Source organism: Cryptomeria japonica, chromosome 11 (genome assembly GCF_030272615.1).
Source record: "Cryptomeria japonica chromosome 11, Sugi_1.0, whole genome shotgun sequence".
In the NCBI taxonomy this organism is placed as follows: domain Eukaryota; kingdom Viridiplantae; phylum Streptophyta; class Pinopsida; order Cupressales; family Cupressaceae; genus Cryptomeria; species Cryptomeria japonica.
In genome coordinates, this window is record NC_081415.1 from 387,635,361 (window position 1) to 387,659,514 (window position 24,154).

The 24,154-nt window shown below is 35.8% G+C and overlaps 1 protein-coding gene across 2 annotated transcripts; it reads left to right on the forward strand.

The window, feature by feature from the left end:
- Positions 1–279: 279 nt before the first annotated feature.
- LOC131071616 (ADP-ribosylation factor 1) lies at positions 280–23,951 on the forward strand. 2 transcript variants are annotated; one of them, XM_058007531.2, is made up of 7 exons: positions 280–882; positions 2,657–2,812; positions 12,710–12,780; positions 19,345–19,464; positions 20,941–21,059; positions 23,448–23,529; positions 23,629–23,951. In XM_058007531.2, the coding sequence occupies exons 2-7, from the start codon at positions 2,665–2,667 to the stop codon at positions 23,632–23,634; spliced, it is 546 nt and encodes a 181-aa protein (XP_057863514.1). In that variant the 5' UTR covers positions 280–882; positions 2,657–2,664; the 3' UTR covers positions 23,635–23,951. The 2 variants fall into 2 exon arrangements, with proteins under 2 accessions (XP_057863514.1, XP_057863513.1); XM_058007530.2 differs by lacking the exon at positions 23,629–23,951 and having other exon boundaries at positions 23,448–23,544.
- Positions 23,952–24,154: the final 203 nt, after the last annotated feature.

Consider the following 24,154-nt stretch of genomic DNA (forward strand, 5'->3'; position numbering starts at 1 on the left):
TTGAGCATTTTATTTGAAAAAGATAAGATAACAAGAGTCATAAATATATTGATCAAGTTACAAAGTTTAAGATCCAAGATATAGAAAGAAATAGAAAAGGAGGTTTAGCAGATTATTCTTTGGTCTTTGTATACTCTTCTTTCGCTGACTACCTGTGAGTCCCATAGACTGTTTGGCCTCGAACGTTATTCATCCTTTTTTCTATAATTAAAAAGTTGACCATGAGAAATCTTATCAACCTACCTATTGAACCTTGGGTCGAGGTCCAATTGCTACTAGTTGTTGTCGTATGAAAGAGAAGAGTTTGTTGAAGAGAATGGGATTCCAATCCAGGGAAAAAAATGCAGGTATATTCTTCCTCTTTAGCCGACCCGAACATTCCAAATCCAATGCCCAGCTCTAACCACAAAGTTGATTCTTATAGCTCGTCGGGAAACAAAATGCTTCGATTATTGTAAAAAGGTTGATTCAAAACTGCAAGTGGGGAGACTTGGGAAACATTCCATTGAACGTCACAAATTGTCTCCTCTGCAGCTTTTCCAAGATAAGTTTGACGCCCATTTACACAGACTAACTGACGGTGAGGGGTTACTTATTTTTCGTACGGTTATTTATGTAAACGCGCGTCAATTTAAATCTCTGTTAGCCGCGTTTATTTTAAGCCGACATGAAACTTTTTCCGCCTGCCAATGAGAGAGGAGGGATGAACATGCACGCGGCATAGTGTAGAATAAATAGCGGAGGCATGAGAGCTGTTTCAAATGTTTAGTGTTTGCAATTTACAGGATTTCATCTCGCGCCTGTTCTACGCGACTACTGATTTTTTTGAAGTGAAAGAAAAATATCTTGATCTTCCAGGGTTTTAGGTTGAACATCTACCAGGTATGCATCCACATGCCTTTCTCAACTTTGATTTTCCAGTTTATGTTTTTGCAATTTATTTTCTGCTCTTGAAAAAAACGAGTCTAGTTTTGTGTAAGATTTTTTAAAATTGCCTGGTTTGCATGACATGTCTGCTGTGTTAGGAGGCCATGGTTTATGAAATATGCGTTTAGGGACCAATTATGTGTTTTTCCTTTTAAGGAGTGACAGATTATGCTCAATTGAATTGGATTTGAACCGCTGTCAGTTCACTGTATGAATTTGTCGAAATTCTTTATTTGTCTTTAGGCGCTTTATTTTGCGAGCTGAAGATGCTAGCATTTTTTTTTCAAGAAAAGAGACTTTGATTGCTCTCGTTTTAATCATGACAACTGCTTAGGTTTTATGGCAAGGTTTTAGGTTGGAGTCCTATCCGGGCCATGAAAAATCAGAGATGCCGTTCTTAGAGGTTTATGTTTTCCTTCAACCTGCCCTATGAAGAGTCCCTTTCCTTTGTGCTGTCCATTGAGGTCTGCAACACCAGAATTAGATGTAGTTTACTACTAATAACACGTGTTTCTGGAATTTGAACGCCGGGCTTTGCTATGAATAACTACATGAAATATTGCCTCTGTTCGTTCCTATTGACTAAGGAGATTGTGCATTTGCATGTCTTATATTTAAAATTTCTGAGATTGACTTTAATTCTGCATCTCAGTTACTCAATCTTTGTATAGTTTTCCCTTTAAGATTCTTTCCAGCAAAAGTTAATGTTTTCATTCCTTTGAAATAGTTTTAGTTTCACATGTTTCTGCAGGCATGTTTATAATATTCCTCGGTGCCATATACTTTAATTAACATCTCCGACATAAATCTAATTTGTTTCCCTTTAACTATATATGCATAAAAGCGTTTTGTTAGATCTTATGCAGGTTAAAGACAAACTCAAGATCACATCTAAGTTTTGTGAAGATATATGAATTTTCCGCTAACAGCGGTTTTTAGTCATTTCAAGGTTATTTACATGAATGACCCTGGTGGCTGGACAGAAAGCAAACACCCAAATACTTAACTATCAAGTTTCAAATTATTCTAAAAATTTCTGCAGACATCAAAAACTTATGTTAACCTTGGGTTTTATCTGATCTACACCCTAATGCTTAACTACAGTACTCTTCTAAGTAATCTGTGTGAATCTGGAAGATATCATAGTATCTGCTCCTATCTAATCTTATTTATATGTATTCGTTTCTGCATACCGTTAATCCTGGAACCATTCTGATTAAATTTATCTTTTGACTTGCTTCACTTGAAGTATTTTGTTTTCACTTTTTCCAACATCCACTCATTTGCAGTGTTTTTTTAAAGTCAATTGAGCTGATTGTCTTTAAAATTCGAATTCTTTATGACAAAATGTGTTGCATCTCATTGCTATAATCATTAGGAAGATGATCATGTTTTCAGTGTTCAAATGTTCTCTTGTTATGTTCGTTCCAATATTCATTCTATGATTTTCATTTGGTGTTTTGGGGGAAGCGATCGTTTTAGATGATCAAGCTATATTTCAGAGTGAAATTTTGGTTTTAGTAAGGGCACATGATTTTGATGTCTGGCAATAGTTCTTTTATTTCGTCGTCTGCCTATTTTCCTGTTTTCAAAGTGTTATTAAATAATGGTGTGTTAGTGTATTTCTTCTTTTCTGTCTATTAGGGATAGTAATCTTTTTCATAGGACAGGCTGTACCATCGAAAGCCACGAGATCTTAATTGAATATTGAATATTGTTATTGTATCAGGATTGACAATGGGTTTAACTTTCACCAAGCTTTTTCAGCGTATGTTTGCCAAGAGGGAGATGCGAATTCTTATGGTTGGTCTTGACGCAGCTGGAAAGACTACTATTTTATATAAGTTGAAGCTGGGAGAGATTGTTACAACCATTCCCACTATTGGTGACAATTCATTTGACATTAATCTCTATTACTGCTTTCTTTACCGGTTGAAACTATAATTTCATAAAGCAATTTACATTTCATGGATAATTAGTTGTCAATTACATTAGAATTTTGGCTGTCAAAGTTAAAATTGCATCTATTAATTTTTTGCTGAATTGGCTGGGGTAAATTTATATATGTTTATTAGAACCCAACTTCGCTAACCTGGGTCTGTTTTTATTTCAAAGCATCCCATCATTGGATGCTGGTTAGAGTTAAGTTCTTAGTAGTTTATAGTCTGAATTGGTCTTAATGTAGTATAACTTTAGAAAGGCATTTGTGTACGGTTCAGAAATGGAGAACTTTTCTAAACTGCTAAACTAATAATCAACTGAAATTAAATTTATTAAACCAGATCAGGTTACTTAAACAATGATTTGCACTAAATATATACTAGTATTAGAACCTGTAGGTGCTTATGAAGAAAAGCTTTACAAATTGCTTTGACATCAATCTTCATGCTTGTTTCCTTCATTTTTGTCTACCTTGAGGCTCTTATTAGTTTCAATGGCAGTTTCAGGCATCATGGTTTGTCCAAGTTGGTGAAGCCACACCTGTTATCATAACCAATGTGCCTCGTCTATGGCTTTCTATCCTGGTTATCAAATGGAAAGTCTCGATGATCTGACTAATGTTGTGGTCAAAGTGAGCATGGTATGGGCACAAAAAGCGTGACTTTGCTATGAGTTTTGTAAATAATATAATGAAGAAAGCAAAGACGTGGCTGGGGAAATTTGTTTGGATAATCAATTTCAGTGTTCACAAACTTTGACAATCAATTTCGCAATCTCAACTTTATTGACACTAATAGCATCAGAGCTCTCCACCTTGTTTACCAACAACAATGTGAAATATTGCCACCTGCTATCTATTAATGATAGAGAACATGGAACTGAGTGCTCTCAAGACACTGAAATTACTTACAGAACCATTGACATGTGGATGGAAGTGTTTTTTGCTACTTCTCTGAAATGAAACATGGCAGTAATACTTCTTTTCCATTTCTTTCAATCAAGCATGCAAATAAATGGTAGATCTAATCTTGTTTCATTTACGCTTCTCCACATTTCCCCTCTTCTTTTCCATATTCCAGATTTTTTTATAAAAAAAACTTGCAACAAAATTTTGATCACAAGAGGTTGTAGGTGTGTGAATGATTGGCTTGGAAGTATTACCAACTATGACCATCGATCTAATACTTGTCATGAAGAGCATCAACACTAGAGTCGTAGCATACAAAATCCATGAACCCAATTCTCATTACGTCTCATATGTCAGGTACAATGAAGAGTCTATGAAGTGCTACCTTGTACCCTTGACTGATTTCAACATCTCTATATTGGGCAATTTTTGTTGACATAGAAAGGAGCTCAGTGCTATAATATTTGGGAATTAATGCAAAGGCAAGAAGATGTAGTGAAGTGGTCATTTTGTTCCATCTCTCTTCAATAATTGTCTAGTCGTTTGAAGAAAGTTTCTTTAGGATCTTGCTCGTTTGCATTAATGGTGACTTTAATCCTTCTAATCATTTTGTAGATAACATCATATATCTCACCCAAACAAGGTCTATCAATGTTGGTATAATTTATCATGCTCAATAGGGGATCAATGAAATTGAGGAGATATTCAACACAATCCCACCTAATGTCATCTAGGATCATTTGCTTAACCTTTGCTGCACTTGTAGTGCTAGGGTGCCTCCATATGAACCTTGGTTTGATGACCATGTTAGAAAGTGCTTCATGAACCTTCACAAATTGTTTCAACACAATTGTGTCAAAGGCAAAACGGGTCTCATCAACCTCTCTGAAAATCAAAATTTACAAAAATTAAATTAAATTAAAATAAAAATAAAATAAAAATAAATTAATTTTATTACTAAAGTAAAAACATATTTAACTTACCTTTAGTAGTGCCAATTTTGAGAATGTTTTAAATATGCTTTGTGACATATGGTGGTCAGTGACTAACTTTTGAATCTCTTTGGCCTCAGCATACACGTATTTGATCCAATCAATTTTGGTGCCAATTTTTTGAGAATGTTTTAAATATGCTTTGTGACATATGGTGGTCAGTGACTAACTTTTGAATCTCTTTGGCCTCAGCATACACGTATTTGATCCAATCAATTTTGGTGCCATTTTTTCGTAGCATAAGGTTGAGGGAGTGGACAACACAAGACATCCAAAAAATGTGTGAATAACGCTTTTCAACAATAACCTATCCACATTCATTTTTTGGCATTGTTTGTTATAACTTGCACAACATTTCGAGGGCCTAATTCCTCAATGGATTGACAAAGAATGTTGCAACACATGCACCATCCTTCACCTCTCCGTCACATTGCATTGCTCTAAAAGACATTGCCCCTTTAGGGTACACTGCAATACTATTGATCAATAGTTGATTTCTCTCATCTTTCCATCCATCGGAAATGATGGGCATCTTTGTTGCAGCCCACAAATCTCTAATGGGCTTTAATGAATCCTCTACAAACTTCACCTCTTTTTCCAATAAGGTGCTACACACCTTCTCAAAACTCAAGCCCTTGTACCTTTTTGGAGCCCCATTGAATGCCAATCCATTTGCATAGAGACATCTCACTATGTGTTGATTGACAATCTCTCAAGATTCGTTTTGAAATGTAATTTCCAACAGTCCCTTTGATCTCTTATGTGTAAAGGCTACAAGTTATACCGGAGAGAAATAAATTCACCCTATGGGCTACACTAATTTAGGCTTAGTAAACTGAAAAAACAATAAATAGGAATTAGACCAAAATAAAGAGCTGAGACTGTAAGTGGAACTGGAAATGAGATGGTTAAAGTAGCATACCTCAGAATTTTAAATCTTAGGGATTGATGAAAGACGATCAGCTGTGGAATGCAGTTGATGATCAGAATGAGAGATCTGCTATTGAATTGACACTGGCCTCACTGTCACAAGTCTTCCCAGAGACAGGGCAGTGCACAGTCTGCTCCTCCTAGCATGGTTTAGTCCTTGTGGTGTGGGTTTGCCTTCTTGTGCTAACTTCTGAAACCTGTGTGCCTAAGTTGCCGGTGATTTTACCTGTGTTTGAACCTCACTGGTACTGGTAAGAACTTTGAGGGAGACTGCTATAGACAGAGGGAACTCCTTTTGACTTCCTTGATGTATTCAAGCTCCATTGCCTGTAAACAAGATGGGAAGACATGCCAAACGAAGATTCAAAATGTCTAGATGATTAATCAAACTGTAGTGTCCATGATGCAGGTGCTAATGCAAGCTATGAATATCTAGTGAATCTCTATGTGATGTGAATAATATCTGATATCCATATTTATCCAAACCCTGAAGATAAAGTAATGACCTGCTGCTTGCCTTCAAGTACAAGATTCTTGGTGTTAAATTCAAAATATTTGGTGCTCAAGCTGTAGGGTAACGATCAAATTATCCAAAAGGGTTGACTTGAGAAAGAAAGAAAAGAGTTTTGAACTAGGAGAACAAGGTTGCGGGGATGGTCTTTCAGGGGACAGATCCGTTCCCACGGTCAATTCCAGGGCATAGGAATGATTGAAGAGACAGTTGATCCAGATCATTTGAGACTGAGATAGGCTGTAGGTTTTTGAAAACAAAAGAGTAGAAGGGCCAGGTATGCACTATTATCTTCAACACTAACAAAGGCCATATTATCCCCAAAATTTTCCACGTGGATCCTATTGTTTAGACAAGTTGATGTTGTGATTGGAAATTAATGAATGGAAACCTATAGAAAGCATTGACCTCAGTGTTAATATGCAGGTTTTTAACATGGAGAATAGCTGGACACCCTCACTTTCTGCATGCTTTTATCTGTTTTCATATTATCTTATTAGAGTGGAACACTTAATTAGAAAGCTAACTATAGTTGCTTGTTTTCTCCATTAAAATGCAAATCATGTAATGTCCCCTATATATACATTCACAAGGGCAACATCTATGTTACTACCTTCTATCACTCTTAATTGAGCATAACTAACTAATCCTTTGTAATATAACTTATGATGCCATTAAAAACATGCCTAAACCCAAACCAATCTGACCCCATTCCCAGAAGAGGGCTTGGCTGCCTAGGGCGCTTGACACCACCTCCTTAATGTAGCCCAGATTACCGGAACTCAGTCCATTCATCCTTGGGGCCTGCAGCCCAGATTTCAGGAGTCTTTCACCCTTGGGGATTTCTATTGGATTGTTTTACTCTGCACTTCCCTAGCAGCACCCATCTCCCTTGGGGAATAGAAAATACAGAACTGATTATGGTTTAGAACAGTTTTAAGATATTCTGTTTACGTTTCAGGAATTATCAATTATTTATTTATCTTGTTATCTATTTATTTATGAACCTGTGATTTGTATAATTGATTCTCTTATTTGATATATTTAAATTAATTGGTAATCATGTTCTTTGATGAATTTATTTATTTATATTTGATGCATTTAGTATCACTATAAATCTGGTTAAGTATTGTCTACTTGTAATCTTCAAAAATGGATTACTATTATTGTCTCCGTGTATGGATTCATATAATTGTTCTCTCTCTATATATACATAACTAAATAAATAAATAAATAAAAATTATATTATCAATTATAAATGTATTTACTAATTGCCTGTTGTTTAAATTATTAATACCACTGCTGACTTAAAATATTATTTATTAGTATATTTGTGACTGTAAAGGCAGACAGATCTGACATGCATCAGATCTGGTCGGCCATTATATATAAAATTAAACATGACTCATACGTATTGCAGCCTATATTAATATTACTATTAAATTCCGCATACAGACATTATCAGGTTTCATATATTAGGAATACGTATTAAGCATATCCCCTATGCATACTACCGAGAACAAGGATGTTACTGCCTGTAGCTCCATAACAGTTCTGATCTGAACTGAACGATCTTTCCAGACTATTAGTTATAAATCAGAATTCTATGTTTATATATGTACTTGCATTTCTGATTGAAGAGGCACATAAGACATGTCCCATCCTTTGTGGTAGTCACCATTCTTCATAATGATTTCTAATCATATCGGTTTCTAACATAATTCTAATGCACCTCCTGATTATTAATCGTGACATGTCCTCGTCTCGATTCATATTCCAATTACTATCTTTTCTTTATTAGAATAATATTTTATTATTTTATTATTAATGCTCAATATTGTAAACTTAGTGTAAATATCTTAATAAGATCTTGCTCGATCTTATTGGCAGTTTCTTTTTAGAAACTTGCCCTCTTGTAATTCTTTGTAATCCTATTTATTGAGTGTTTGCTCATTGTTAATATACATTCAAATTTTTACCAATTACTTGCGTAATATGGTATTAGAGCCTTGGTTATTTTCGAAATAATTTTTCACGAATTTTTTAACAGTTTTTTTGATTTTTTTTTTGTTTATTCGAAATTGCTACCGGTTCATGTGGATTGGTCGAGGGTTTTTTCGCATCATTCTTTATGCTCATGAGCAGTGACGTGATTTAAAATCGCATTGTTTTCTGTAGTCTATTTCTGCGATTCTGTTTTTTGGCAGATTGTTTTTGTTGCGGCTACTAGGGTTTTCAGCTATTTTCTGCCCTCTCCCGCGACCCGTCTCTCTTGCATTTCGTGCGACCACGCGACACGATTTTTTCCCGTCTGCAAATTTTTTTTCACCCATTTTTTGTGACGGAAATCTGCATTTTCGACAAGGATTTTTACCCTTCAGATCAAGTCGATTTGTTTTTTTTGATTGCAGATTCTTGGTGGGTTTTTTGAGAGCTCAACTGGGTTGTTTTTAGAATTTCTGGGTGCCTCGATTTTTGAGCCAGCGGATCTAGATTTCGATAGTAGATTCTTTTTGGGTTTTTTGCAAGGATTTTTGGGTTGTCTTCGGATTTTTTTGGGTCAACCGGAATTTTTTTCTTGAAATTTGTGCCTACTGTACTTCATTTTTTGAAGTCTATACCTGCATTTGCCTCTGTTTTTGCATTGGGATTCAAATTTTTTGAATTCTGTGCCAGTGCCTCTTCTCAGTTTTTTCGTTTTCCTTGCATTGTTAAACGTGCAAGATGGCGGCGTCATTGACCAACTTGATGTTGGAAGGCAGTCAGCGATTTAATGGGAAAAATTATAACACTTGGAAGTAGCGCATGCTGACTATTTTTGAATATCGCCCCTTGGATAATCTTGTTTTGGGCACGGAGTCCCGTCCTCGAACACTTGGAGCTGACCATGACAAGTTTGATGATCGCAATCGAGAAGCTGTTATGCTTCTCAAACTCTCTGTTACAGATGACCAACTACCTCAGATTCCTTCTGGCAAGTCAGTTGCAGAAATTTGGAAGCATCTGAAGGAGTTGCATGAGACATCCGACAAGAGTCGAGCCTTTTTTCTGAAGAATTAGCTGTTCTCCATTATGATGGATGAACGCATGTCCTTACAGGAGCATCTTACAAAGATTAAGGACATTCGAGATCAGCTCGAAGCTATTGGTTAGCAAATGGAGGAAGAGGATATGGTAGTCATTACTCTGAAAAGTCTACCAAAACCGTATGAGCACTTTATAGAGACTCTCAACATTACTTCTACTAATGTTGATCTGAAATTTCCAGAGTTACGCACCAAACTTCTGTAGCAGGATCGTTGGAAACAACAGTTTGGTAGCAGTGCTACTTCAGCCTCCTCAGAACATGCCTTTGCTGCCAAATCCTTTCACAAGGATAAAGGCAAATCCTAGTCATCCTAGTCCTTTCAGTAGAAGGGCTCTTCTCAGTCTCAGGATGGTTCCAAGAAAAAGAAGGTGGAATGCAATTATTGTCACAAATTTGGTCATATGATCAAAGATTGCTGTACCAGATTGGCTTCCGAGCAGCGGAAGCAGGGAGGTTCTCAGCCTAAAGCCAATGTTGCAGAGCACACAGAGCAGAAAGAGGCTGCCTTTTATGCCTTCATGGCTAAAAGACCTGCAGATCATGTGAAGTCTTCTGCCTGGTACATTGATTTTGGTGCTTCTTGTCATTTCACTCACAGGCGTGACTGGTTTGTTGAGTTCTCTCCCTACACTGATTCAGTTATTTTTGGAGGTGGTGAAGAGTACACTGTTGTCGGCAAGGGCAATGTTCACATACAATTTGGAGGGAGGAATCTCATATTCCTCAATGTGTACTATGTTCTTGGTATGGAACTTAACCTCCTTTTTGTTAGTCAGATTATGCAGCATTCTCCTCAGCTGTATGTCATTTTCAGTACACATAAGTGCTCAATTGTTGATCGTGCTTCTAGCACTCCTGTAGTTGTTGGCATTGAGGATCATGGTCTATATAGACTTGTGGATACAGGCGATTCTCTTGAGCATGCCTTCGCAGCTAAATCTTCATCTATTAGCAGTCTCTGGCATCAACGATATGGTCACCTGAACATTCATTATCTTGCATAGCTTGTTCGGGAAGACTTAGTACATGGTCTACCTGATATTCAGACTCATAATCATCGCGTTTGTGAAGCTTGCCAGGCTGGGAAGCCGCACCGAACATCGTTCAAGGATGGTGACTCATGGCGAGCCTCTAAGGTACAGGTATTTCTTGCTTTTTGTTGATGATTTCAGTCGTAAAATGTGGGTGTATTTCCTTAAGCACAAATCAGATGTGTTTACTGTATTTCAGATATTTAAGGTCTTCGTAGAAAAAGAGTCTAGTTCTTCTATTATCACTCTTAGGTCTGATAATGGGGGGGAGTTTTGTTCTTCTACTTTCTCTACTTTTTGTGATACACATGGCATAAAACGTCAGTTAACCACACCATACACCCCTTAGCAAAATGGCATTGTAGAACGTCGTAACCGCACCATTACAGAAGTGGCTAGGTCTATGATGGAACATAGAAATGTTCCTAAGAAATATTGGGTAGAAGCAGTGTTCACAATAGTCTATCTTCTTAATAGGTCACCCACTCATGCTTTTAAAAATAAGACTCCTGAGGAAGCATGGTCTGGTCGCAAACCTAGGATCAGCCATTTGAAAGTTTTTGTTTCTTTAGCTTATGTGTGGATTCCTGATGCCAAGCACTAAGTTGGATTCCAAGAGTCGGAAGCTCATGTTTACAGGGTATTGTGACAACCATAAGGCTTACCGATTGATTGATGTAGACTCTGATCGACTTATCTTCAGTTGTGATGTTGTCTTTGATGAAGAACGAGGATCATTTCAACTTTCCTCATCTCAGCAGTATTTTGAGGATTAGCCTTTGAAGGCTTCTGACTTAGGTATCTGTCTTCCATTCAGTTCACCTGCTGGGAGGGATGATGTAGATTTTGTATTTGATGATGCACTACCTGAGTTTCCTTCGGAAGATGCTAATCTTCCTCCTATTCCTGATCTTGATCCGCTTCCTCTTCCAGTTATTCCTCCTGCTCCTGATGTTGGCACATCTACTCTTCGGCCTAAATGGTGGGCTAAGACCATCAGTGCTCTTCGTCCTGATGAGCTCGGGTAGAGCTTCTAGAAATAAGGGCAAACAGCAAAACACAGTTAATTTTGCTCTTATGGCTAACATCCACAGTATCTATGAGCCTCTAACATATGCAGAGGCCAAAGGGATTCCAGAGTGGGAACATGCAATGGATGCTGAGTTCCAAAGTCTTCAGAAGAATCACACCTAGGTTCTTTCAGATCTTCCTCCAGGGAAGAAACCCATTAGTTATAAATGGGTATATAAGGTCAAGTATCATGCAGATGGTACCTTAGATAAATATAAGGCCAGATTAGTTGCTCGAGGATTCACACAACGAGAAGGCATTGACTATGAGGAGACTTTTGCTCCTACTGCCAAGATGAGTACTATTCGTCTTCTTCTCGCCATTGCAGCTCAGTATGGTTGGAAAGTCCATCAGATGGACGTGAAGAGTGCCTCCCTCAATGGTGAATATTCATTCAATTTTTTACCAATTACTTGCGTAATATTCTTAACTAAAGGCTGGGTTCCATATCGCACCCTTTCTCTTACAGTTAGTATGACTACTAATTAATCTTATAGTTAGTGTGACTACTAGTTAATCTTTGCAAACGGTTTACTATTAATTATTGTCTAGTCTGCAGATTATTTAATCTAATAAATGAACAATTAAATAGTAAATATTATTGAACACACTTATTATATATTTCATATTAATTTACTGTGCTTCCATGGGCAGTGTAATTTGATGAACCTCTGATGTTGTACATATGGGGCTATGACAAATCACTTGAAGGATATTGATATTCTCATGGACAAGTTTTTGAATACTTGTTTGGTCTATTATAAAACATAGATCACACATCAGGATTAGAACATCAATCAAAACATGTTAAGGATATTACTACCCAAATCTCCAGCAATGTAGATGCAACATTTAGGCATTACTCAAATTTCAGAATTGACTCAAACTATGATGCTTGCATCCTGCCTTTAGAAGAGACATCATGGGAATTACAATTTTCCATGCAGACAAGTTATTATTAACATGCTTAAAGGGAAAACTAGCTTAAGAGATGGGAACTACTTGTAAAATATATTTAGAATAATTGTCTAGTATTGAAATAAATAAGTGTGATCTATTATCTATATAATAATATGTGGTTATTAACACCTATGCTAATGGAAAACAATGTGTGAATACGTTCCAACGATTATCCTCTTTTTTCTCCTTTTCTTAGGATTTGAAATACATTATAGGCACATGTTTTTGTTTGTGTTTTGACATTTTCCATTTGATAATCTAGGCCTTTTTGTGTTCATTTTAATTGGATATTTCTCATCACTTGTTTCCCTATTTAATATGATACTTATAATTTTAGCTTTCCTTGCTCAGGCTTTAATGTTGAGACTGTCGAATACAAGAATATTAGCTTCACAGTTTGGGATGTTGGAGGTCAGGACAAGGTACAAAAGTTTCTATGGCCCTTATGTTCATAAAATTTGTGGAGAAAGTTGTTTTTCCTGAAAATGGTATTAACTGGCAATATTTCTTTTTTGGAAAAAGAAAGCATTCTGTATTGTAATAACTGGCAATATTTCTTTCTTGGTAGGAAAAAAATTGTGTTGTGAATCTGCTTTTGAAATTAGATTAAATCTAGAACTGTATAGTATGAAAAAATCAGATTGTTTTAATATTTCCCTGATTAAATTTTCTATTGTACTATGAATTCACAACTAAAACCTGCTAATGAAATCTGGAAATCAGCAGTTGGCATTGATGCTCATTTGATTCTCTTGTTCAGAGCTTGCGTGCATTAGTCCTCACTTTAATGCAGAGATGTATTGGGGCCAAAAGTAATATCTTAAAACTATGGAAAATAGAAAAGAATTGCATAAGACAATTGGATATCCTTGTAAGGACCACATGTAAGACAGGATAAACTTATAAATCATGGTGAATCTTTTTGATATTATATTTTTAAATTCACACTCGTCCAAAAATATTATTTTATTTCTATAACAGTCCATTTGTTTTATATAGAAATTTAGTGGATTATCTGAGAAGAAATATTATTTTATGGAAATGGGGTGAGGCTTTGTTTTAATTGTTTCTAAATTGTGGATGTTTAGTCACTAAATCTGTCCATACAAGACATGGGAAATGAAAGTGTCTCTGCCATGTCGCCTGGCAAAGATCAGGATGAAATATGTGCACCAAGGAATATTAGAACACTGTGATGAGCAGTGGAGTCTTAATTTAGCAAGACGTTATGGGTGCATTTAAACACTATATTTCAAAAATGTTATAAATCATGGTGAATCTTGTTGTATATTATATTACTACATTATCGTTCATCTAAAAACATTATTCCATTTCATTAATATTATATACTATTTATATGAAAAATTTGTGGATCATCACAGGAAAAATATTATTTTATGGAAAATGGGGCATGTCTTTGCTTTTAGTGTTTCAAATTGTGAATGTTAGTCACTAAATATATCCCTGAAAGACAGGAAATGAAAGAGTTTCTGTTATGTGGCATCATTTTGGTTGCAAAGATTGGGATGCAATGTGGATCAAGAATCTTAACAACACTGGAATCTTCATAACTTTAGAGCTGATGATCTACAGGAATTCTATATAAAATGTTAAGATCACTTGTGATATAATGCTATGTGGATGAAAGTAGGATGAAGCATTGGAGATTAAAGAAATGATGGTGCCAAAGGCTGGAAATGATTGATCTATAATATCAGCTGGGTGTTTTTCTTTCACAATCTATTAGATCACCTTTTGTGCTTTGATTTCTGCCTCCTTGTCCTCTTGCTTTACTGTGTATTATCACTTGCTTGACATTCAAAGATGCTGTTATGAATAGTGACATAAAGTTCCTACGTGCTGCTTTGTCAGGTTCACCAACATTTATTTGGCCTTATTTGCTTCTCATAGCTATCAGGAACTTATATTACTCAGTGTTACAAGACTCGACTCAGCCCAGATTTGGCAAGCTGATTTTTGACTTGGACTTAGACTCAGCACCTGGATTCAGCGCAGATTCGGGAAATTGAAAAACCCAAGAAATTTAGAGATTTTTAAGGATTTGAAACTTGTTTTATGCACCTTTTAATAAATATACCTTAAAAAGACACAATAACCTCATCAAATAGAAGCTACTTTGATCACATACACAAGTATATATCGATCACATAATTATAAATGCAAATTTTGATTGAAGGAAATAATACATTTAGATATTTAAGTATTGTCAAATGCATACAAAACTCATGGAATATGAAATTCATGGCATTAAAACAAATATCAAAACTAAAAATATAAAACTCATGGCTCAGAGGAGCCTACATTACTCGTACCAATATCATGGCAAGTCATGGGCTAGTGTCCAAGATAGGTCTTGGATGGTGATGTAGCCATAGTATTTTCTTGTGTCTCAATGACTGGTGTGTATATTCAAGTGAGGAATTTATTATTAAAGTTTTCTTGAAGCCTTCAAGACTGCATGTTTTGTTGTCAAGCTCATTAACAAAGAGGAATGGTTAAGTAAAAAGATAAATGGATATGTTCTAGTTTGACCTGAGCTAGCATGGTAATAGATAGGATTGTTCTATGAGTTGTTTGTGCAGGGCATGATGATGCATTTTTGCATTATGAAAAGGACACTATAGCCAACTATATGCCAACTTCGCCTATGGCAGTCCTTGCATGCTAACAAGATGTCCAATCTATGAAATAAGATAATCCTTGAGTGTGGCTTTGACTATAAAGATGCAGAGATTTGCAACAGGGGATATGCACTTTGTAGATTTTATGATCATTATTCATCATTGGCCTATTAGTTGCTTAGACTTATAGTTTGACGCCCCAATGGGGGGTTGAGGGGTAGTACCCCTTGCCGGATGTGGGGGCAGCCCAAATGAAGACCTTCAAAACCACAAAGACCTTCATGGAGCACACCATTTTCATATTATTTTGTAAATCCGATATAGGCATGTCATAAACCAAACGAGCATTTAAAGGTTGTAATTTTTTTTTTCTTAAGTAACTAAAATGTCGGATTAACACTTTACAATTTTGTTTATTATCCTTTTTCCCTCCAATCCTGGCCAAGTCTGGCCTGTCTTGCAGGCTCGACGAGTCTTGCAGGACTTTCCCATTCTTAGTGTTCCAGGTCCTCATTTTACTTGGCTTGCCTCTGGACTTCCTGAGTCTGGGCGAGTTTTGTAACTATGATATTACTGTTGTATGGCAGCGAAACATAACAGCAATGATTAAACAACTGATTAAGTAACAAAATAGATAACAAGTGAGTGACATTGCTTGATGTGTCCAAAACTTGAAACATGTTCATCTAAATATAATTTTATTATCAAAGGTGCAACCTTGAATAATATCTTTTTAAAATAATAACTATGATAACTATATGAAGTGCACCCAAATACCCGTTAATTCTGCCTGCTGTAGATCTAAGCTTCTGCTCAAACACAAGTACCATTTAGTCACTGTTCTTGACAAATAATAAGAGTAGATATGTTAGGCAAGAGAAAGATAGTTGAGTCTCTTCTTTGTTTATGTCATCTTCTATCAAGGACTATCAGGATAACCAATGAGCTAGCTAATTTCCAAATTTTTTATTTGATTCCATTATCTCATCTTGAGAGTACTTTGGTGGAAGAATTTAGTATTTGTTTCAGCTTATTGAAGCTTTCACATTCTTGACTTTTGCTTCGAGAAGATCTTGTTGTTTCTATAGATTTCTTTCAAGCCCTTCATAACTCATTCTTCCTCTAAACTTCATCATTGGATACCATCTTAAATAAATCCCATCAGTTCTTCATAAAATCAATTTGGGAAAGATTACTGATTATAAACATTTGACCGATTTAAATCTCCTTTAGTTGTCAAAGTCTAGGTGTTCCTATCACTTCTTCTCAAAAATGGGTGGGCAAGTTTTTAACAAACCATTTCTTCTCAAACTAGTTGGAAAGTTTGTGTAGGGAGGAACCAACTCAATCTATGGGAATAACTGCCGATGATTGAAGCACCATCTTGTAAGACTTTCCAATTTTGTAAGCAGGATCTGATCAAAACATCCTGAACCTGTGAAAATGTTTTCAAGTGTTCTGCAATAAAACTTGTGCCTTTTCTCCTATTGATCTAGGTGAAAAAACCACGAGATGGAATAAGAGACCAACCCATGGAATACGATCAGTCTTGGCTTAGATTACTAAGATTTTTTCCTTGCCTCTTAAAACGATCTACAATGACATTGATGTGCACACAGATGATTCATTTATCTGGATTTGTGTAAATATCATTAATCACAAATTACTCTTTTTTAGCAAAGTTATCAAATTGGAGTCGTATGACAATATATTTTTTGGGGTTGGGTATGTTTTGGATTTATTCATGCAAAATGAAAAAAGCATTTGAACTTATAAAGATGTAATAATATTTAAACAATACAATATAATAAAGTGTTAATATGTAAAAATATTAATAAATCAATATTGATTTGTTTTATGAAGTTGCATATATGACTAAATAATAAATATGGATATTTATATATAGTTTATATATAATTTTAATATTTTTACAACTTCGTAAAAATATTATCATCATAAAACTTGATAAAATATTATACGCTATTAAAATGCTAGTATTAATAATAATAATTTATAAACTTTAAATTAACTATAAAGTTAAATCTTTAATCTTAATCAATACAAAATTAAAATGAAACTTGTTTTGTTATTAGACTAAGTGTGGATGTATATAATGCCACCAGCGGAAGACTCGATGTGCATTTATAAACAACTGCTATAAACAACTTCCTCTAGGTAAACTCCCATCCTTAAGTTAGGACAATAGATTTTTTTGATAGCTTCTACAACAATTTTTGAATCTCCTTCTACCACTATTTGACAGAAACCAGCTATACAGGCTCTCCCATTCTGCCTCACTACTTGTTTTATCTCCCAAAAGCATCCCACCTGCCATCTTCATAACCCCTTGGTTATTGTTGATTATGAAACTTGCACCTGCTACCCCCGGATTTCTTTTAGAGGATCCATCAATGTTCAGTTTGATACAACTGTTGGAGGCTTCCACTAATCCTGACTTGATATTGCTTCTTTCTAATAAGAGTTTGCAATCTCCTCCTCACGACTATAAACAATCCCACAAACTATTAACCCTTGATTGAGAGTAATCACAAATCACTCTTATTAGCCCTTTATTGTCTGGTATTCCTAGGATCTTAAAAATGTAACACTAAACCCAGCTTACAGTTTTTTCTTTGTACCTGGAACATAATTCTATACTGAGTGGACTGAGAGTTGTCTGAGATACCTTGTTGAGGTTTCCCATGATAGCCAAATCTTCTATTTGACTGGCAGCCCTTCAATATAGTTAACTTCTTGTGATGTGAGAGCTCAAGAGTCAAAACTTTGTTTGGACTTTTGAAAAATAACTAACTATTTTGATTCTCGTGAAGGACCAAACTTTTTAACAACTTATTCATTTACAGAGGCATTAAGCCCCCTTATATTGAGAGATGATCTTCATATCATTTATTAATGTCTTTTAGCCCTCTTCAATACGCCTTCCAGCTAAGGTAATGATCCAGAAAGTACACCTGACACAATTTTCTTCTGAAATCTTACCATGTTCATCATCAACCCCCTTATTTTGTGTCACATCTCATGTTTACCTCATGCTAGAGTACAATTATATCTTGTTTTTGCATTGCTCTGGATCTGATACATAAACTGAAACCTCGACTAGTATGTCTATATGGTCTTTGTCCATCATTTCTGACCTTTTCCAGATGTTGAGAATCTGGTTAATATCCCACTTGAATGCATAATCCTCCTTGAGAGAATAGGCGATTTTCATGTCATTTTGCCCTTGCTGAATTTCTGGAACCAGTTTTTCCTCTGTTAGTTTTCTTATTCTGTTGTATTTTTTGAAGCTTATCCCCCTCTCTTACCTTTCTCCTTCGTTTCCTGACAACAATCCTTGGGCTTCTGGAATTGATTGCTGTCTTATTGATGACCTCCTGCTCAAGGGGAATTGTTGCTAATATGCTGTAAGGTAACCAGGCAATATCTGACCTTTACAAGATCCATTTAACAATACATTCTTCAGGAGCAAAATAGTCCATTTCTGAGTGTATGCAGTTTCTTGCTTAGTTACCGGTTCTTCATCCCATTGTGGAGATTTCAAATTATTCACTGGAAATTTTCCTATCTTTTCACAAACAGAAGTCAGAATTTCATGAACATGCCAGCATTTGTGAATAATCATGGTCTTCCTTAGGTGACCTGTTTCGAGTCAGATTCGCTAGCAAAAACACTAATGAAGTAATCTCTTGGGAATATCTATGGGCATAACTGCCCCTAGTCTTCTAGTTCTGATAAGCCCAAACATTCAGATCATTCAGGTATAATTGGTGCCTAAAGATTTACAAAAGAGGCCTCTTGTGGCTACCACCACAAAACTATTGCGTAGTCTGTCATGATTCAGTACCAGTACCACACCTTGCGCCATTGCTTTAAGGCATCCATTTTGAGCCTTCTGATCAACCTTGATCTTCTTTTTCTGTCACTCTGATGATTCATTTTGAGCCTTTTGACCTTACTTATGTTAAGACTTGTCTGAAAGAAAGGTCCAAAGCCTCAAAACCTTGATCCCAATCCTAAAGCTCTTGATCTAAAATCACCAAATGTTTTCTAAGGATACAGGCTCAGTGTGCATTAAATCTCAATATATTTCAATTCATGGGAGGCATGGCCTGAGGATATCTATTTCATTTGCCAAAATCAAAGCAGTGCTCTTTTGTGTCTGAAAATTCCAATTTCTTTTCCACTTGAAGGATTGAATTATAGTCTAGTGACAAAACATTGAAGGAAAACTGAATTTAAGTGGTATAATTATGTTTGTATTTTGTGTCTATTAATTGTGGCCCATGGGTATATGCTGATCTATGAATTTTGTGTTGCAATCAGATTCGACCACTGTGGAGGCACTACTTTCAGAATACACAGGGTCTTATCTTTGTGGTGGATAGCAATGATAGGGACCGTGTTGTTGAGGCAAGGGATGAATTGCACAGGATGTTAAATGAGGTAATTTTTTTTTTTTTAATTTCAAGAAATTTTCTTCTATATTATTCTTTCAAAATTCCAAGCATGGGGCTTGACCATTGCATGCCAGTAATCCCATAGAATTCATGTTAGTTTCTGTATCACAGTTGAAACCAACAAAATAATGATAATAATTATCCATTTTTTACATCCATTAGCCCAATTGTTTGTATTATTGTTTTTTTTTGTAATTGCAGAAAGCTTGGATTGAATTTTACAACTTTTCACTATGAAACTTGTGCACTTTTGGTGAAGCTAAACGTCCTTGAATGCTTAGGTTTATTTCGATTGGTTTGTTTATAACATGTAGGTATGCAAAGTAGGAATAGGTTGGTAATCCACAATGGAGATGAATAGTACAAATGAAGTGGCTGAAGTGCACCTCTCAAGTCTTAGTAGAACATGTGAGATTCTTGTAGATAGTACATCCCTTTGCAAGTGAAGTGATAATGACTGCAGCTGATAACAGAGTTATCTTTGAATTCCAAGTTTTACAAATTCTTAATTAGACATTAAATGAGAGAGTCAACTGCTGGAGACGGACCATTCCCTAGGTTTACTTTCTGTTTGATAGATACCAACTGCTAGTAATGCTTATCCTAGGTTGAACCATCACAGCCAAAATGAGAGAATGCAATGCTAGAGATGAACTGTTCACTATGTTTACTTTCTGTTATGATAGATAGCTACTGCCAATCATGCTTGTACTAGGTTTAAACGCCGCAGCCACTTCTGAGGCCTTAGCAGAACATGTGCAATTCTTGCAGCTAGTACATCCTTCCCAAGTGATGCTATAATGACTGCTAAATGCTAACACAGATGTCTGGATGTCTAGTATTTCTTCCCGAACAAAAGCCACTTGCACACTGTATGGCCATGTCAAGAATTATCATGGGATTTTCAGTGCTTTTAGTGTCTGAGAAACCACTGAACTTATTACAAATAGGTTTGTAATACAGCTATGCCCAACATTTGCTTATGCATAGTGGATCTTTTGCAATGTAGAATTTACTGAAAGTCAGATGTAGAATTTGTAATGGAAATCTGGTTCAGAACACGTTCTTGTCCCATACTGGGGCAGTGGGGCTTAATGATTTATTAAATAGAAAGATGGGACTGGAGGTTCTGTCATGAACCAGGAAAGCATTTAATCATAATATTAGAACGGAAATTCTGAGGTTTGTTTATTGAGCCTAATTGTTGCTTTTGCATCTGCAAATATTCTGCTGTTGTTGCCATTGCATTTGTTTAACTTTATATTATACTGCAAGATTATTACTAGGGACTCCTCTTTGCATTGGTTGGAAAGTTCACAGCTGTAAAACTTATAGAGAATGATGCATTGGTTCTTATTTCTCTTGTTGCGAGCATTAGCTAGACATCTTTCTGTTTTTAGTTATTGTCTATAAACGTCAATCAATCTTTTGCTTCATCCTTGAGTGTGTTTTTTGTTTGCAGGATGAGTTACGTGATGCAGTCCTGCTTGTTTTTGCAAACAAGCAGGATCTTCCAAATGCAATGAATGCTGCTGAGATCACTGATAAGCTTGGTCTGCACTCCCTACGCCAGCGACACTGGTAGGATTTTCTATATCTGTTGCTTTTTAACTTTATGTTGTGGCATAGGAGCATAAGTTTTTGGAAAAGAGTATTTGGTTTGCAGGTTGGTTAAGTACTTGTATGGACTTAAGAAAAGATCCTTGAGCTTGGTATTTTAAAATTGGTCAAAATCTTAAGAGATTCAGGATTTAGAAGAAAGTATTTTGATCCCGTTCTCTGCATCAAACTCATTGATGATGACATAGTGGTATTGACTGTCTATGTTAATGATTTTGCCATCATTGGGAGTAGGGGTGGTGGTAAGCACTAGGCAAAATCTGATATTTGGTCTATCTTTTGACATGACAGATCTTGGCCTCTTATATAATTGCTTAGGTGTAGAATTTTGGCAACTAGATCCTTTCGATATTTGTTTCATAATTTGAATTGCAAGATACTCCTAGAAAAACTCAAGATGCTGGAGTGTAATCCAACATCGACACCTCAAAGATTAGGATCAAACTCTGAACTTACACTGATTCACCGCTGATTGTTGAATCTGCATATATCCAATTGGTAGGTGTTTTGATTTATCTCATTCTAAATCAACTAGACCTATATGTTGTAGCGTGTTGCCTTTATCAATTCATGTCCAAACCACGAGAAGATAATGGAGAAGTTGTAAAATGAATGATTTGATATGTCAAAGGGATCCTCAACTTGACATTCTGTGACAAATTTTGTAGACTTTGTACTGGTTATATTAATTCTGATTGGGCTGGTTGATACTTAAAAGTTTACAGCTGCTTTTGTTTTAACTCTTGGTTGAAGAGTTATCTCTTCTCAAAAGCAAGCCACATAATATTGTTGTCTTATCTTCCATGGAAGCAAAATATAAGGTTGTTGTCATTATAGGTTGTAAGGTGATATGGTTACAGAGAATGCTGTTAAATCTCCAACTTGACCAAACAACACTAACTTCACTTCTCTATGACAATGAGTGTGCTCAAGATTATGAAGAATCTGGTCTATCATGCTCTAACCAAATATATTGGAGTTTGTCACCATTATATCCACCAGTTGGTTGATAATGAAGATGTGTGTCTTGATTTTTGTCCTAGAGAGGAGCAGATGGCTAACATAATGACTGAGCCTCTTGGAAGAGATAAATTTGTTAAATTTGTGGATAAACTTGGGATTATATCTGGTTTAGTCATTGAGGGGTATTAGATAATATAAAATTATAAATTAGATTTTCGTTGATTGTTTAGTCAAGAATTTCAAGCTGGCCTGGACTGGTAGAGGCTACAATGGGGGACCTTCCCCCCTCTATTTCAACATAGATATCTAGTAACACTTGGATATATCATCAAAAACAGGTGAGCGTTAACCACATGGGAAGGGGCATTGAACACACTAGGGCAGCCAGCCACACACTTAGAGGTGGTGACCATACCTCACCAACCATACCCTTAGGGTTGACGATCACACACCACAAGCAGACTTAGATATTAGCATTTGATTACAACTTAGATGTATACATTAAATGTCCACAGTGGAAGTCCAAGAGTCACCAGATAGAAATCCATCTTTAGATGTCACTTTGGGGATTTGAACTTCAGTCTCCACAATGAGAACCCAAAGCTTTCACCACTCAAGCTCCCCAAAGCTTTCACCACTCAAGCTCAATTCCATTGATAATATGGTCGTCTGAGGTTGCTTAATAATAGGCAAATTGTAATGCCTAAACCTGAAACTTATTATTATTATTTTGTTGCATGCTGTTGTAATTTTTTATTTGTTTTCTTGCCTATATAATGCCTGCATATTGTAATGTCAAGCTACAGCTCATTATTCAATGAGAACATTACAAAGGTTTGTTGGCCTTAAATTGACTCGGAATATTTAAATTTTAAGCTGTTGTTCATAAGATGAAATCATCTAATGTCTGTGAATTGTTAAGAACTTAAACAGTCAACTGGACTACAGAATTTACAATAGCAAGTTGAAGTCTAAATAGAATTCCAAACTCTGATGAGTAAATAACGCTACAGAAAAGAGGAGATAGTGTAACACAGTTCCATCCTAGATTGTTTTCCTGGGATGTCCATTGGTGACATTTTTGCAAGCACTCTAGTTTTCTGTTTGCAATTTTGGCTTCTTGGCATTCTTTTGATGCATCTCTGAAGATTTAATCCCTATTTCATGGGGCCTTTGTGCATGATATTTTTGGACTGGAAACATTATTAGATGTTAGAATTCAAGTTGGAAAAACTGGAAGACCCTTGTGAATACAAATTACTAAGAGTACATGGAAAAATACCTCTCATTATTTGAGTATGCAGCTAAGAGCAAATAATTTTTATTTTGGTATGGATAGCCCTAAAATTTGAAGTCTAATTTAAATTTCATTGTCATATTGTCCAGGTATATTCAAAGCACTTGTGCTACTTCTGGTGAAGGCCTTTATGAAGGCTTGGATTGGCTTTCAAACAACATTGCAAGCAAGGCAAGGAGATTATGACTTAAAATACTTGGTGTTTTACCTTTGCGATTTGTGAATAGGAAAATTTTCATTAAAATTTTGACTTTGATTATTTTCATGCAGGCTTGAGGATAATGCATGCTTGAAAGGAACGGGTTTAGTGATCCACCGTATGTTTTTAATCATGAGTAAGGGAGAAGGAGTTGTGTATTAGCCTTTTGAATATGGATCATTTTGCTTCTATTGTGTACCTACAATTATTTTACTCTTTTAAGAATTAAGCAATTTTTATATGTGGGGCTCTTTAATCTCCAAGAACCCAGTTTCCTCTATTTTGTTGCGAGTTATTTACGAGAGCCCCTATCTGTTGTATATGATCGCACAGAAATGCCAAATATTAAATTTGCAAAGATAGCTGTAATATATTAAGCATTTGGTGAAAATGATATGCCTAGCCATGCATTCTTTTAATAGGGCAAAAATCCATTACAAAGGACCAAAGAAAAAATGTTAAACTTGCTTTTGGCCGTCCATTGGTCTTGTTTATCTGCCTATCAATAGCCAGGTTCTGCCATTGAATAGGGGTTTGAATGCAAATCATAAAAAGCATTCTTCTTGCACTAGTAGTTAATGAACTGCTAGCAGTTGC

Excerpts from the sequence above, each read along its gene's own strand:
- LOC131071616 (XM_058007530.2), top strand. The coding sequence starts at position 2,665 with ATGGGTTTAACTTTCACCAAGCTTTTTCAGCGTATGTTTGCCAAGAGG. Across the intron at positions 12,781-19,344 it reads ATGTTGGAGGTCAGGACAAG|ATTCGACCACTGTGGAGGCA; the intron begins GTACAAAAGTTT and ends TGTTGCAATCAG. Across the intron at positions 19,465-20,940 it reads TGCACAGGATGTTAAATGAG|GATGAGTTACGTGATGCAGT; the intron begins GTAATTTTTTTT and ends TTTTGTTTGCAG.